Here is a 17,252-nt window from a genome sequence, read left to right as displayed (position 1 = left end):
AACTAATCTGTAATGACAGAAGGCAGATCCATCAGAGGTGTCCTTTGATGAGTGGAAGATTGAAACACAGGGCACAGGCACGAGGGAATCTGTTGCAGTGATGAACAAGTTTTTTTTTTGGTTGGGGGGGGATGGAGTCTTGTTCTGTCACCCAGGCCAGAGTGCAGTGGTGCAATCGCGGCTCACTGCAACCTCCATCTCCCATGTTCAAGTGATTCTCCTGCCTCAGCTTCCCAAGTAGCTGGGACTACAGGCATGTGTCACCATGTCCAGCTAATTTTTGTATTTTTTTAGTAGAGATGGAGTTTCACTGTATGTTAGGCTGGTCTTGAACTCCTGACCTCAGGTGATCTGCTGCCTCGGCCTCCCAAAGTGCTGGGATTACAGAGGTGAGCCACCGTGCCCGACCTAAGTTCTGTTTCTTGATTGGTGGTGGGTTCCACATATATTTGTCAAAATCCATAGATCAGTATACTTAAAAATCTGTCTTTTATTGTATGTAAATTATACCTTAAAAAGTAACAGTACTGGAAGAAACACAAACACAGTTTTTCAATGAATGTCTGTCTTAATCCTTGGGAGGCTCAGCTGCGGGCCTGGCTTCCTATGCCACAGCCTTCCCTGCATGTTTACCGACCATAGCAGGTTCTTCTGCTGGTCCCCTCTGGTACTCAGAAGGGTTCAGGCAGGAAACAGATGCTTTTGAATACTTACTGCCCCACTTTTCCTGCTCTTTGAAGAATGCTAGAAAAAGGAGTCAATCTTTACATGCTTCCCTTTTCCAAAAAGTAGCTAGGATGGCAACAATCTGTCTTGACTTCCCCTGTGTTTAGATCCTCGAATCCAGACCTGAGAAATGACTGTGAAATTCTGACCAAGACTCACTGTTTTGGCAGCTTCCGTTTCCTTTATTTGCTCCCCATCCAAAATTCTCCTCCCTCTTAGGGATGTCTAATTTATACAATTTGCCTAGCAGGTATGGTACCGGTTTAGGCTACATTTGGGAATTCCAGCTGGGGCTGGGAGGAGGTGAAAGAGGAGGGCCATTCCCGGAAGGTACATAACAGGCATTTTCAGTGGGGGCTTTCCTTCTGCCACTCCGATAAGCTCCTCGGAGTTCCTGCCGCCTCCCTAGGAAAGTGTAAGCAAGACGGAAGGAAAGGTCAATAACCACAACCTAGGTAGTGAAAATGTCTCTGCCAATTTCGCTGGGGCCCTCCAGGGTGAGTAACCCTCCAACCCACTTAATGAATTTAGAGACACCTTAGCTTGATTTACATAACAATATTTTAAAGACCACATGATTACTTTGGAGAATTAATTGTCTTTTTTTTTTCTTTCCTTAAACTGAACTGCAGAGTTACAAATACTCTCCCAGAGAGCCTCAGAGGAGGCAGACTTGGCAGAGGAGAGAACAGAGAAAAATCCATGCCTTGCAAATGCCAAGCGGAAGAACAATCCCGTTAACCGGCCAGTTGATGCTTAACTGCGGAATCGGGCCTCGGGCAGGGATCTTAAACATCATTTTGCGTGGGGAAACAGACATTCTCCTCTCCCGGAAGACAAGGCTGCGTGTGGGTTTATTTTGGCCTCCTGGAGGACCTGTAGTTTTCGGGAGAGCAGCTGCGAGGGGACAGAATGCTTCGCTGTGGTGGTTCCGCCGCAGGCTCCGCTGCCAGGAGGCCGGCGCGCGCTTAGCTCTGCCACGGGGCAGGCTGCCAGGGCCCGGGGAGCAGCGGCAGTCTTCCTCGGAGTAGCACCTGTTCTTCCTCTCCCTGCGCCGGGAACGCGCCACCTTCCCCCACTCCATGCTGCTTTCCCCTGCGTGGCTCCATTTTGTCTTTCCTGATGGCAGATGCCCCCTCGACCTTCCTCCCGAACACGTGCGGGGCGCTGGGGGAGGGGACGGCCACGTCAGGCGCATCCCTTTCCCCGACACCCCAAGGTAGCAGCAGCAGCAGGTGCTGTGACATCCCCGGTGACTGGATGCGTCACACGCTGTGTCTAACAGTCGCTGACATCTCATCAATCACGGCCTTGATTATGCTGCTGGGGTCCCTGGGCTCAGCTTTGGGCTCCGAACAGAATTTACTGCAAACTGAACATCCTTATTTCCAACGTAGGCAAGCCCGTCTTGTTTAAAATGGCGTGATCCAGCTGGAAGATCACACTGGCACAGTCAAATTGGCCCATCTTTTCTCTTGTCGATATTGCAATTAGGTGCGCATCCGGCAGCAGAAATTGCTGGGACGTTTTTCTCTCCTGCACTCTCCCACCGTTGATTACAACTGAAGGACACATTTTGTTGTCCCTGAGAGTGATGTATTTGAGGGAAGGCTGTGACTCAGTGTATGACAATTAAAGAGGAAAGGACACTGGTGATTAACTAGCTTGTCTACATGACGTGAGGCTGTTCATCAACTAACTGATTGAGTCAGTAGTCTGTGACCAGCCATGTGTGAGACTCTACTGGGAAACACAGGTAGGAAAAAAAATGATTATTGCCCAGAAGAGTCTCAAAATCTAGTTGATGAGATAATTGTGCAAATGTTTAGGTAGGAAAATATTGACCACTCTTCTTTGCCTAGTAACAAAGACAGCTGAGAGCCTGATCACAGTGCATGGGATCTTCTCTTTTTCTGGATTGGTCCACTCCCTTTCCCCAGAATATTCCCCTGTGTTTTCTTCCTTTAGAAATAGGTTGATGGCATTGTTCTAACCTGAGGCCCCACCCCTCATGTATCTCTCTAAATCAAGGTCAGCAAGCTTTTTATATACAAGATCAAATAGTAAATAGTTAAAACTTTGTGGACCAAGAGGCAAAATGGAGCAACTGATATTGCTAAAAGATTAATAACCTTTTTTTACACTTTACATTTAAGAATTAAAAAAACACTCTTTAGTTTATACACCATACAGAAAAAGGTAGTGGGCTGGATTTGGCCCAAGGTGCATAATTTGCTGTTTCCTTATCTAAATCCTATTTGTCTTTTAAAATCCAGCTCAAACCCCAGGTGCTATGTGAAATATATTTGACACTGCCCATCTAAAATTCTCCTCACTCTTAGGGATGTCTAATTTATACAATTTGTCTAGCAGGTAATCATATATCTATTTATCAGGTAGTGTGGTGGGAGAAGGAAGAGTCTAAATTTTCAAATCAAACAGAATAATGTTCAAATTCTGATTTTTCAACTTACAACTGAGTGGCATTCTGAAAACTACTTAACTTATCTGATTCTTGGTTTTCTTCTCTGTTCAATTGGTAAAATGTCATATTAATAATTTACACAGAACATTATTAAAAGAAAATACCTCAAAAATGTTTATATCTATGTGTTAGTGTTTAGTTTTTAAAATTTCCTTACCTAGATTATCTAAAATTATTGACATAAAACATATACCTCCTTTACAGTACAAAGATTTAATTCACCTAATTCACAGGGCTATGTGCATGAAATAAAATGATATGTTTGAAATGTTGTAAAACCTTAGAAAATATTATATTTATCTCTTCACAAATTATTTCTATATCCTCATCAGGAAACTGCCTTGTGTTGGAAATTAAATTGCATTTTTCATAAGGACAAATATACATCATATACTTTAAGTCCTCCACAATGCTTAATTAAGATCTGGTATTTGGCAGATGGTAAGAATTATTTGCTATTAATTTAAATGATACCCAAAATGCTTTTATAATAAAACTTTTCCAAAGAATGTTCTCTGTTTATTTCTATCTGATTGCCCTACTCCTCAATCTAATTCAATCTGTCTTCTCTCCCCAACACTCAATCAACTTCCATGTCTCTAAATCCAGTGAACATAATTCAGGACTCATCTTACTTGACTTTTCATTAGCATTCGATTCAAACATTCCCTTTTTTTGAAACCTGATCTCTTTGAATTTCATGACGGATATATACAATTCTTCCTAATTCTCTTCTGTCTCCATTCCTATCTCATTTGCATGATCACCCTCATTTGGAAATAATTCACCGTTAGCATTTCTAAAGACACAGTCCTTGTTGTTGTCTCTCCAAGCTTTCCATCCATGCCTGTGGTTTCAGATAACACCTACACACAGATTCATCACTAAATTTAATCTGTGGCCAAGAATTCTTGTCTAAGGTCTAGCTCACTCATGTCATTCAAAGAGCCCTGAAAGTCGACATGAGCAAGACTAAATCCAGGATCATGGTAACCACTCATCTCCAGCACCCACTAGTTTTTCTTCGGAGTTTTCTATCTCAGAAAATGGTGTCCCCATTCTTCCCCTCAAACAGGCCAGAAACTGGGAATTATTCTGAACACCTCCCTCTTCCTCATCCCAGTAGGTAATCATCAAACTCTGCAGTTAGTCTCTTAAATAACTCTTGAATTCCTTGCACTCCCTTTTTTTCATGGTCAATGCCACCACCACAGATCTGATGCCTACAAACTGTGCTAGCTTACCTCCGCTTCCTCTGAACCTCCCTGATCTGTCCTCTACTCCACAGAATGATGTTCTCACAATGCAAAAATCCAAATTTGATCACATGACCTTCACATTTATGAACTCCTACTTACCCTTCATATCCATTCGTGTCAACCCTGAGGGACATCTGCCCTTAACTCCAGCTTTTACAGCATAATCTTAAACTGGTCCATCCTTCTTCTGAGTTGTTGTTTCAGCATGTCATTAATCACTCAGCAGGGTGATTATTTGGTAGTTTATCTCTCCTGCTAGGATCTTTGAGAGCATCTAATTGTCCCTGGGTCTACTGATGATTGAAATTCAAACATGGCATGGTGGTTGGCAAATACACACTCAATCAACATTTGTGCCATGAGTAAATGGATGGACACATTGGAAAGGATGGCTGGAAGAATTTGACCACCAAAACTCTCTGATCTATATGAAGAGTCAACCATTAACCAGTTTTTTAAGTTGGAGTATTCATGTTTTTCTTTCAACAGTGGATTATTTTGGGACTTCTAACATTCGACCGTTCACACAGTGTCTAAATGCTTTTTTTGCAGATCATTTGGCCTATCATGTTAGACAGTCAGTCCCTTTAGATGTAAGATGCAGAGACCAATCTAGGTGAACCCAAGTAATCAAAATTGATTATAAACATAAAATGGAAATAAAGAACATAAAGCTTTTAGAAGTTTCTATCAAACCAGTTTACAAAATAACTGGGCCTCATAGGCATCAGAAGTTAAGGGCTATTTGGCATCAGATTACCTCATGCTCTTCCATTTATGTGAGACAGGTGCTATCTGAGTCCTGCTGCTCTGAAGGTGACTTCTACTCTAGTTACCAGTTGATTATTCCAGCTATGTCCCTTGGCTGACATGCTTATTTATGAGACAGAATCTGATCATCCCAGATGGTGACCAGTTGGCCTGCTCAGATAGGCATCACTCAGCCAAAGGGCTGCGGCCATTGAATCAAGTCTGTATAAGCCACAGAGAATAAAAAAGGGAACACAGATATCAAACTGGCCTCTGCTTCCGTAGAGACACCTTGGGACTACTTCCCTCAGAAAGTGCTTGTAGGGCTGCACCCAGATCTCTTCTTGGAAGCCAGAACATCTACTTCCAACATGCTTTTGTTGTTGAATGCTAGATTCACACCTGTACCCTCCCCCAGAGAACTGCCCTTAGCTATTAGAAGTGAATTTCTTTGGAATGGTTGATTTGACAGCACAGGGCCCTTAATTCTGCATTTGAAAAACTAGTATCTCACAAAATCAGAAGACAAGTCACAGATGGGGAGAAAAAATTTGTAAATGACATATCTGGTAAAAGACCATTATCCCAAATGTACAACAAACTCTTAAAATTCAATAATAAAAAAAAATGAACCATTTAATGAAAAAAAATGGGCAAAAGATCTGAACATACATCTCACCAAAGAATGTCTACAGAGGGCAAATAAGAATATAAAATGTTCAACATCGTGTGTCAATACAGATTGTAAATTAAAACAACAATGAGATATACCACTACATACCTATTAGAAAATCCAAAATGCTAACATCATATGCTGGTGAGAATGTAGAGCAACAGGAACTCTCATTTCTTGCTGATGGAAATGCAAAATGGCATAGCCATTTTGCAAGATGATTTGGCAGTTTCTTACAAAACTAAACATAGCCTTACCATATGATCCAGCAATCATGCTCGACGGTATTTATCCAAATGAGCTGAAAACTTACATGCACACAGAAACCTGCAAATAGATGTTTATAGCAGGTTTATTCATAATGGCCAAAACTTGCAAGCAACCAAAATGTCTTTCAGTAGGTGAATGGGTAAATAAACTGTGGTACATCCAGACGTGGAATATTATTCAGTGCTAAGACCAAATGAGCTACCAAGCCATGAAAATATATGGAAGAAGCTTAAATGCATATTACCAATTGAAAAAAGCCAATCTCAAAAGGCTGCACACTATTTTTCTAACCATATGACATTCCTAGAAAGGACAAAACTATAAAAACAGTGAAAAGATCAGTGGTTGCCAGGGGTTGGGGAAAGAGAGAAGTAAATAGAGTTCAAAGGACTTTTAGAGCAGAGAAAATATTCTGACTTTATAATGGTAGATACATGCCAGTGTGAACCCTAATGTAAACTATAAACTTTAGATGACAATGATGTGTTAATGAGAGTAATCTATTGTAACAAAAGTACCACTGTGGTGAGGGATGTTGACAGTTGCGGAGGTTGTGTATGTGTGTTCAGGGGTGTATATAGGAACTTTCTGTACTTTTTGCTCAATTTTGCTGTGAATCAAAAACTGCTCTTAAAAAAATAAAATCTATTAAATAAAAACTCTAAGGCCATTCATTCTGGTGGGATCAGGCCGAGGTTTGACTTCACAGGAACCCACATCTTTTGTTTAGCTTCTTCACCTGTCTTATCCTAGCTCCCCCGCTCCTTTTCCTGAGGTCATTCTCTCAATAAATCACTCGAGAAAAAACACCCATCTCAGGCTCTGCTTCTAAGGAATCAACCTCAGACAGAGGTGCAGGCCTGGTATACATTATTGCTGACCTGTTTCAAGCTTTTCTTCTACTTGAAGTAGTGGACCATGGCAGAGTGATTTTGATGGAAGAAGAGAGTTAACAGACATCAGGAATATTGAAAAAAAATAGAAAAAAAAAATAGGCCTGAAGAGAGTTGAAAAGAAATCTCATTTGTGTTATCACCTGTTTTGAAGATTTGTCAGGGTGCCAGCTCCTAATTCTTTGGGAGGGAAATGAAATATTCTCAGTTTCTTTCACTCTTTGTGTTAGTTTCCTGTGGCTGCTCTAACAAATTAGCAGAAACTGGGTGGCTTAAAGAATAGATATTTATTATGTCATAGTTCTGGAGGCCAGAAGTCCAAAACCATAGCTTGGCAAATCCGCACTCTCTCTGGAGACTCTAGAAGAGAGTCCTTCCTTGTCTCTTCCAGTTTCTTGTGGCTTTGGAAATCTTTGGCTTGTGGTTGCATCACTCCAATCTTCACCTCTGTTTTCTTTTCTTTACTTTTTTGAGACGGAGTCTTGCTCTGTCACCCAGGCTATACTGCAGTGATCTCGGCTCACTGCAACCTCCGTCTCATGGGTTCAAGCGATTCTCCTTCCTCGGCCTCCCAAGTAACTGGCATTACAGGTGCCCACAACCACACCTGGCTAATTTTTTTTTTTTTTGTATTTTTAGTAAAGACGGGGTTTCACCGTCTTGGCCAGGCTGGTCTCAAATTCCTGACCTCATGATCCACCAGCCTCGGCCTCCCAAACTGCTGGGATTACAGGCATGAGCCACCACGCCTGGCCTTCACCTCTGTTTTCATGTGACCTTCTCTTCTGTGTCTGTCTTCTCCTCCATGTGTCTCATACAAGGACCTTTCTCACTGAATTTAAGCTTCACCCAGATAATCCAGGATTATCTCATTTTTTAAGATCCTTAATTACATCTGCAAAGACCCTTACTCCAAATAAGGTCACATTCGTACTTTCCAGGGTTTAAGAGGGAGACCTATCTTTTGGAGGATCATCATTCAGCCCACTACACTCACCTAATTCTTTTTGCCCCCCTGCTTTTTTTTTGTTGTTGTTATTTTGCTTTTTTTTGTTTGTTTTTCGTTTTTTTGGTTTTTTTTTTGAGATGGAGTCTCACTCTGTCACCCAGTCTGGAGTGCAGTGGCGTAATCTCGGCTCACTGCAGCCTCCACCTCCTGGGTTCAAGCGATTCTCCTGCGTCAGCCTTCGCAATAGCTGAGATTACAGGCGCCCAACACCATGCCCGGCTAATTTTTGTATTTTTAGTAGAGACAAGGTGTCTCCATTTTGGCCAGGCTGGTCTCGAACTCCTGACCTCAGGTGATCCACCCACCTCGGTCTCCCAAAGTGCTGGGATTACAGGCGTGAGCCACCACGCCCAGCCTTGCCCCAGAATTCTGTATAAAACTTCTGCTTACATATTGATGTATGGTCTTCACAGTTCTTTCAACTAAATAGCCTATTACTTACCATAGTAAACAAACATAAGAGTACCCATTGTCTAATACCATTTTCCTATGCCCAGACATAACCTGTGAGATGTTATTATTCCTATTGCACAGTTGAGGAAACTGGGTCTTGAGTGAGCTTTAATTTTTCACCCTTGATATTTCAAACTTGGTATCTTCACTGTGCTTCTCTCTCCAGTGATAATTAGAAGTAGAAGGGGCTCCAGCAGGAAGAAACTTATCATGATCTTTGGGTAACCGTTTTAAGTATAAGGCAAATAGTAATATTCATAGGAGCAGAATAGATTAAGAAGAGTTCAGGTCGGTATGCAAGGGCCTTCATTTGTCTTGTAAAGTGGTACGTTGGAATGGGAACCAGCTTTGAGTCTTACAGTGGTAACTGGAATCCTCACTGTTCTTTTACTGGCTTCCAGAACTTGAACAAGCTGCAAATGTTTTCTAAGGCTGATTTCTAACCCATTAAACTAGGATGTCCCCACTTTGCTCACATGGCTGTTGAAAGAGTAATGGAATTAAGAATAAAATCATGCTCACCTGGCTCAATATATATTAATGTCCACATTCCTTGTTATGTACCTGCAGACCACAAAGCAGGAAGGCACCTAGGATAGCTTTATATCTCTCCACGTATTAATTCTTTTCAAAGATCTCTTACCTACTCCCCCAGGCTGGCTCTCTACTCTATCACACAGCTGGGAGAGAAAAGTCAGATATTATGTGTATTATAATTGTTCCCATTTCATCTCAATTGATGCTTCCCAGTTTATATAAGTTCTTTTCTTCAATTACCCCCAAAGCACCCATTTTTAAAAGATTGTGAGCCAATATATACCTGACATGAATTAAAGACTGCTGTCAATTTTTTGGCACCCCCGCCCCACTATTCCCAGCAAATGGGCAAAATTTAATGTGTAAACCTCTTATACAACTGAGATAACAAGCTCGGTATTTGGAGAAAAAGGAAGTTATTCAGCAAATCAGTGGCTACTACGGAGGCTGTCAAGGCTTCTTTAGCCAGGGAGCTCAGACCAGCAGCATTAGCATCACCTGGAGGCTTGGAAGGCATGCACATCCATAGCACACCCCATACCTGCTGAATCAGAGTTTTTGTAGCAGGGCCCGAGAGTATGCCCTTGGCAAGATCTCCAAGTAATGATGCACACTAAAGTTTTAGCAGCACTCACTCTATTGCAGCATTGGTTCTCAAATTTTAGTGTCCATCAGAATCACCTGGAGGCTTGTTAGAAGCGATTGCTAGGTTTCAGCTCCAGAGTTTGTGGTGCATGGATTTGGAGGAGGGCCAGAAAAGTCTGCATTTCTCACAGCCTTCCAGGTGACGGTGATGCCGTTCAAGGTCCATAATTGGAAACAGTTGTACAAACACGTCCAGAGATAAATTTATTGGTTTATTTTTCTCTTTGCATATGAATCCTTAAATAGGGAGTATTTTTTTTAAATTAATGATTTATATTACTTTTACACCTGGCCCATTACACATAGGTTCTTTTACACTATCTTGATCACTGTTAAGTCAGCGCCTCCATTCTCTACAGACAGAAAGTCACCTGTCTCTTCTGTCTCCCTCAAAATATCTCTCAGACCATCCTCCTGACACTGGCTATTGATCCAAGCTGATCCTCACTACCTCAAATCTATTGTATTCATTTGTTTTCTCCAGGGCACCACAAAACACACCTTCCCTCAACCACACCTTCCCTAAGCCGCATTTTGGTTGCATCTCTCCCTGTTTGTAGAGTATTCAAGGACTCTTTAATTCCTACCATATTAAATATAAACTCTCTCTCTCTCGGGTTTTAAGTTCCCTGTGATCTAATTTCTTTTTACAACCATTCCACTAACTCGGTAGCTCATTCTCTGCTCTGCTCAGATTGGTCCCCTTCCTGTGCCACACACCTGAAAATTCATTTTTCACCATGACTACTGTTTTCACTCAGAATCCTCTGCTTTCGCATCCAAAACCAACAGATCCTTCAAGGCCCAAATAAAGTGCTATCTCCAACCCAGGCTTCCACACCCGCCACCACCTCTCGCTATCCACTGCCCACGTTGTTATTCAGTGAAGCAACTCTTCAAGCTGAGATATCAGATACTTAGCACTACTCTCCAGGCCATTACCCCCAATCAAAATGGGCACAGAAATGAGCTTAGAAAATAAATGGAAACTTTAATATTTCCTCAGTATTCTACCTCCTTATGAGGTTGGTTATTCAATGTATTTCTGAATCCACTCTCTCTTCATTGTTATTCACCAAATTAGAAACTCACCTAGAAGACTAATAGACTTAAAATATTTCTGTACCTCTCCAAAATATCACATAATTCTGAGTATAAGGCCTGAAGATACCCGTTTGTATCCTGATTGAACAGAAGGTATGGTAATAGATTTGCAGTGATGCTTACACTTGATCTGGCCGTCTTCACTCCATAGAGAGCCAGGTTCATCTGACTTTCTCATTCACCACGTCAAAGAATAACACTAGAAATATTTGCTTAGTAAATTCCATAGGATTCCACAGAACAAAATGGAGCTCATCCTCATCGCTTCAGTAGGGAGGGGAACACAAGGAGATGAAATTCATCATCATCTCAAAAGCAGTAGATACCAAATAAAGCTGAAAATCAAGCATTGTGTCTAAGATAAGAGTAATGGTAAAAGAAATACAGTTTACAACTGAGGCATCATGTAAATTCTGTGCCTTATCTTGGTTTAAATTAACATTTACAGGAGCTTTTTTTTTAACCTAAAATATAATCTTGACCTCAACTCTGTTTTTTTTTCCCCCCTTTTCATGTCTTGACATACACAATACTAAGGGGGATGTGGAGGAGGCACAGAGGCTGTGGTTAAATCTACTCCTAGCTACCATTATCTTCTCACTTTTCATGAGCTCTAATTTAAACATCTTATTTATAGTGCAATGTTCTTAAGAGTTTTCTGGGTGTATTTAAATGGGGATAGTTAATTGGAACTGTTCTAGCAGAAGCCAGCTTCAATCTCATCCTCCTAGGTGGCAGCCCTTCTCTGCTCCTGAAAAATAATGTAATTTTCTCTTCTTTCATCTAATTTTCATGTTTATTGTCACTACTCTGAATATTATGACCTAAGGTGTATGAGATTAATAATGTTTTTCTTTTTAATATTATTATTAATATTTTCAGTCTTCACATCATGAATTTGGTATTTTCCTACAGTACTTCCCACTGTTCTTGACATAAAAAATAAGTAAAGTCTAATGCAGGGAAAAACTTAAAAATAGTGTGAATTAGGAATTGAAAAGAAAAAGTGAAAACTACATGCTATGTTTTAAATATATGTTAAATGATCTTAGAAAACAAGCAGAAACTATTTCCCACTTCACAAAAAGTTGCTCTACTCACCTATGCTTGTTTCCAGGTAATAAACATCTTAGATAAGAAGTACAATTGTATTATTTATGGCTAATTTGATGCCCAATATGTAGGGCCACACACAAAGTTAGGTTAACTTAAACATCAGCTTCTTTTGTTCTCCCCAAATCAATTGTCTTAAGGTGAGTTCTCCTGAAGCAGATCCTGAGACAAGACTAAGTTTTTTTATGAGGAATGTGCTCAAGAAGAGACTGGTAAGAGAAGGAAAAGCAGGAAGAGGGAAGGGGCAGAGACCAAGCAGGAGATAATTTCAGGTGAGGTGTCAACCTCTGCCTGATCTGCAGGGAGCTCCAGAGTACAAATAACACCTAGAGTTTATCCCTCCTTAAGACAAAGGATCTAGGTTTTCATACTCACCAGTCATTGACTGCTGATAACTTCTGGTGAACATTACTGCCCAGGCACTTCTGCCTCTCAGTATGTCTGTGCAAAGATGGTCACAGGTGCCTGGTATTGGCGTTGATCAGCTTGCCCATCAAGTCAGTTACAAGAGTACTTTCTTGCTCCTCCTAAGGTTTGTTTTTTGGGGAAGAGCCTCTAGCCATACTCTGTCCAGCCCATCAGAACCTCTGCACAGGAAGTTGTATGCAAGGAGGTCATCGTCTTCTAAAATGCTGTTTACTCATACTCCCAACTGAAGGGACACTCTATCTTTCCTTTGTCAGGGGTACTTCTCTCTTCAACCACGTATTAACTTAGTTACTACTACATAACAAATCACCCCAAAATGTAATTGTCTTCAAACAACTACCATTTATTTAGCACAGGAGTCTATGGGTTGGCCAGTTGGGCTGGATTCAGCAGGGTGGTTCTTCTGGTCTTGGCTGGGCTCCCCCATGTTTCTGAGATCAGTTGCAAGTCAAATAAGAAATTTTCTGATTCTGGGCCAGGCATAATCAGGTGGCTTGCAGGTGGCTTACGCCTGCAATCTCAGCACTTTGGGAGGCTGAGGCGGGCAGATCACCTGAGGTCGGGAGTTCAAGACCAACCTGACCAACATGGAGAAACTCTGTCTCTACTTAAAATACAAAATTAGCTGGGCATGGTGCCTGTAATCCCAGCTACTCAGGAAGGCTGAGGCAGGAGAATTGCTTGAACCCAGGAGGTGGAGGTTGTGGTGAGCCAAGATCACGCCATTGTACTCTAGCCTGGGCAACAAGAGTGAAACTCTGTCTCATAAAAAAAAAAGAAAAGAAAAAAAAAAAGAAAAGAAAGATATTTTCTGATTCTGAATGAACTTTAGCTCATCCATATAGCCTCAGCTAAGACAAGTAGAATGACTCATGTCTCTTCCACATGGAATGTGTTCTCTCATCCTTCAGCAGAATATCCCAAGCTTACTCATGTGACAGTAACAGGGACACCAATATAATACATAGAGATGTGTACGGTCTCTTAAGGTCTAGGCTTAGTACTAGCCCACTGTCTCTTCTGCCACATTCTATTGGTAAAGCAAGTCACACAGCCAGGCTAGATTCAAGAGGTGGAAACTAGATACAGAGTCATAATGCAAGGGGCATGGATATAAATGCAAGCAATTGAGCTTTTTTCCCAGCCTACCACAGCCTGTCAACACACAATCCTACTACTCTCAGAAATGTCAAATTAATTCCTGAACAAACCTAAATTTCCCAATGGAGAACCAAGAGGAGATTTCCTTTATCTTGTTTCCTGCTATCCAAAGAAGCTTCCAGTGCAAGTTCTTTTTTTCTACAGGGATATGGGATAGAGATGGGCAGTTAAGTTCATTTCCTTTTTTCTCTAGCAGCAAGGACAAGACAGAAATTACTCTGAGTCAAATATCCCTCTAGATGCATTCAACAATGCTAATTTTCTATTTACAAGGTGTGTGTGTGTGTGTGTGTGTGTGTAAGGGGTAGTGTCGTGCATCTTGTTTATCTTCATGTGATATCTAATGATTAAAAATCACAAAAGTAAGTAAAGAACATAGTCAATGAGTATGTTTAGCTCTTCTGCCAGGAGATAATTCCTAGCAGCTCTAATTTGTGAATGCGGATAAGGATAAATGTTCTTTATGCACTTTCATATGCAGGAGGCCATTTTATATAATTTGTAACCAAAGGCTGTCCATAGAGTGTGAAGTTAAGGAAAGATCTATATAAGCTTCAAATGTTGTTCCCAGGGAATTTCTTCACAATATATAAAAGACATCCACTATTTAATCAGTTATGAGATATACCTCTTTTATATTTTAACATCTCTGAAATTGGGATACATCTTAAAATGAATGAGCTCTTAAAATTATTCATTACCATTTTCTTAATGGCCTATAAAACAGTGGTGAATCTTACAAACAATATTGTCTTAGGTTCCATGATATATGGTAACCAGAAATAATAACTGTTTTATCATATAAAGCACTGGCCTGCAAAGCACACATAAACTCATTTAAAAAGTAACAGGCAAGACTTTTGACACAAGTGCTCCATAATTTAACAGGTTTTACTTCTTAAACGATGAGTGAATTAAATTCCAAGTTCAGTCTAGTTGTGTGTATGCATGAGATACGATGACCAAGTTAATAAGATCAGAGGAATTCTTGAAATCTGCAGAATTATCCTTGAAATCTCTGGAGATAAAGAAAAAAAACAAATTAATAAGATCAGAGGAATCCTTGAAATCTTCAGAATTATCCTTGAAATCTCTGGAGATAAAGGAAAAAAAAAAAAACCAAGTTAATAAGATCAGAGGAATTCTTGAAATCTTCAGAATCATCCTTGAAATCTCTGGAGATAAAGGAAAAAAAAAAAAAAACATTCTGACTTCCTTAATTATCAGCTTAAATTTTAAGTTAGCTGTACACTGTAAAGGAATATTACTGGATTACCATTAGAAAGTAGCCTCAGATGCATAAAATATGGCAATTCTCCTGGCTGATAATTTAGAAAAAGGGAATTGTGGAGGAGTCAATTCAGATGTGGCATTTCCAACCTCAGCCTCTAAGTTCATACCTCATATATTCTGTTAGAAAATATTTCTTCTCAGCTGGAGCAGTGGCTCATGCCTGTAATCCCGGCACTTTGGGAGGTGGAGGCGGGTTTGTCACAAGGTCAGGAGTTCAAGACCAGCCTGGCCAAGTTGGTGAAGCCTTGTTTCTACTAAAAATATAAAAATTAGCCAGGCATGGTGGCACGCACCTATAATCCCAGCTACTTGGGAGGCTGAGGCAGAGAATTGCTTAAATCTGGGAGGCAGAGGTTGGGTGACAGAGCAAGACTCTGTCTCAAAAAAAAAAAAAAAAGAAGAAAAATTTTTTTCATTTCACAACTGATTACTAGTCTACAGCCCATCCAAATGTGCTCACTTTACATATACATATACATATACATTTGAATCTATGTGTATGTTATAGTCTTAAGGGTATTTTTAAGTGTTTATTTTTCTGAGTTTTCCACATCTTGCCAGTTTTCCACAGTACATATGTATTACCTTGATCATCAGAAATTTTTTTAGGTAAAGGAAAAATTATCTGCAGAAAAGCAAAACACAAGGGAACTAAATACTAAAAAAAACCCAACAACAACAACAACAACATCAATTGTTTCACTTACTGTATGCCAGGCCACTGACCAATGGAATCCTCACATTTTTATGTGGTCAGCACTGTTATCATCTTCGTTTTACAGATGAGAATATCATAACACAGGACGAGTGCATCACTTGCCATAGACCACAGGTCTGGGTGTCAGCAGGGAGATTTGAGATCAGGCTCCAGAGTCCATGCTACCCACACTTTAATGGATAAGCAGGAAATGAACATGAATAAACAGGTCAGAGCCTCAAGAAGTCCACCCACCTATTCCTAGCTGCATGACAGTGAATAGAGAATTTTATCTGCCTCAACCTCATTTTTCTTATTTATAATACAAGAATATGGGCATTAATAACTGTCCTTTTCAGAGAATCAAATGAAGTCACAGATATAATTATGGCTTGGAAACTATCAAGTGATGTTTAATATGCATTAGCAATATCGACCTCTTTTTTCTCTCAGAATCTGGAGAAAAAAAAAACAGGAAGTGGTTATCTCCCTAGCACCTGTTTCCCAATCATATTGCTCCCCACTTTCTGGCAATAAAGTAAATGTTAATTTAAACCAAGATAAGGCACAGTGTTTACATGATCCTACAGTTGTAAACTGTATTTCTTTTACCATTACTCTTATCTTAGACACAATGATTGATTTTCAGCCTTATTTGGTATCTGCTGCTTTTGAGCTGATAATAAATTTCATCTCCTTGTATTCCCCTCCCTACTGAAGCGATGAGGATAAGCTCCATTTTGTTCTGTGGAATCCTAAGGAATTTACTAAGCAAACATTTCTAGTGTTATTCTTCGACGTGATGAATGAGAAAATCAGATGAACCTGGCTCTCTATGGAGTGAAGACGGCCAGATCAAGTGTAAGCATCACTGCACATCTATTACCATACCTTCTGTTAAATTAGAATAAAAACGGGTATCTTCAGGCCTTATACTCAGAATTATGTGATATTTTGGAGAGGTACAGAAATATTTTAAGTCTATTAGTCTTCTAGGTGAGTTTCTAATTTTGGTGAATAACAATGAAGAGAGAGTGGATTCAGAAATACGTTGAATAATGTATTTGGCCTAAGCCCAGATACTGCCTCAGAATCCTTCCTAACAAGTGATCTAAGTAGCCATTTGCTATTGCCAATCAGACACAATGAAATTCTGAGATTAAATGTTTTTCCCATTCCTGTTGTAAATTAGTCTATAATGCAATTACAAGCAGAATTGAGAGTTTAAAAATAAGGGAACTTTTTGAAACATGGGCTTGATAGTAGACGTTGGCCTACTGCAGTTCTGTCACAAATTAGCTATTAGGCAGGTGGTTTAGCCTTTTGTTCTAAAGTAGGAGTTGGCTTCTGATCTCTAACAGAATCTATTATGTATTCTGAGCTATAAATTATTTTTCTAACTTTTAACATGTTCCTAATTTATTTTTGCCTTTCCTCTTTCCCACCTGAAGTGCTATTTCTACTTATTTCTAATTATTTCTCTTGGTCCATTTAAGCCATACTCCCATACTTTCAAAGTCTGCATTCTTCACAAAGCAGTTTTTTCCAATTGATAGGGACCACATATTTCACTGACCAGCTCTAACTTTGATCATCCGTGGATTCAGCTAGCAGGATATGTTCTGGTGAACTAGATTGCAAGCTCCCCAGAAGGCAGGCGAAGGTATCATATTTCTTTGAACTGCAGTGCCCTGCAGAGAGTTATATACATAGTAGGTGCTCAATGATAAATACCTAAGTTTAACAGCTTTATAA

The 17,252-nt window shown here is 40.1% G+C and overlaps 1 protein-coding gene across 1 annotated transcript; it reads right to left on the bottom strand.

The window, feature by feature from the left end:
* Nucleotides 1-887: 887 nt before the first annotated feature.
* Nucleotides 888-2,361, bottom strand: LOC117068248. Its single transcript, XM_033185339.1, has one exon. The coding sequence runs from the start codon at nucleotides 2,024-2,026 to the stop codon at nucleotides 1,385-1,387; it is 642 nt and encodes a 213-aa protein (XP_033041230.1). The 5' UTR covers nucleotides 2,027-2,361; the 3' UTR covers nucleotides 888-1,384.
* Between the last annotated feature and the right edge of the window lie 14,891 nt (nucleotides 2,362-17,252).

This window comes from Trachypithecus francoisi, unplaced genomic scaffold, assembly GCF_009764315.1.
Source record: "Trachypithecus francoisi isolate TF-2019V2 unplaced genomic scaffold, Tfra_2.0 Lachesis_group21, whole genome shotgun sequence".
In the NCBI taxonomy this organism is placed as follows: Eukaryota; Metazoa; Chordata; class Mammalia; order Primates; family Cercopithecidae; genus Trachypithecus; species Trachypithecus francoisi.
The sequence above is the reverse complement of the archived record's forward strand: the minus strand, read 5'-3'. Positions and strand labels throughout refer to the sequence as shown.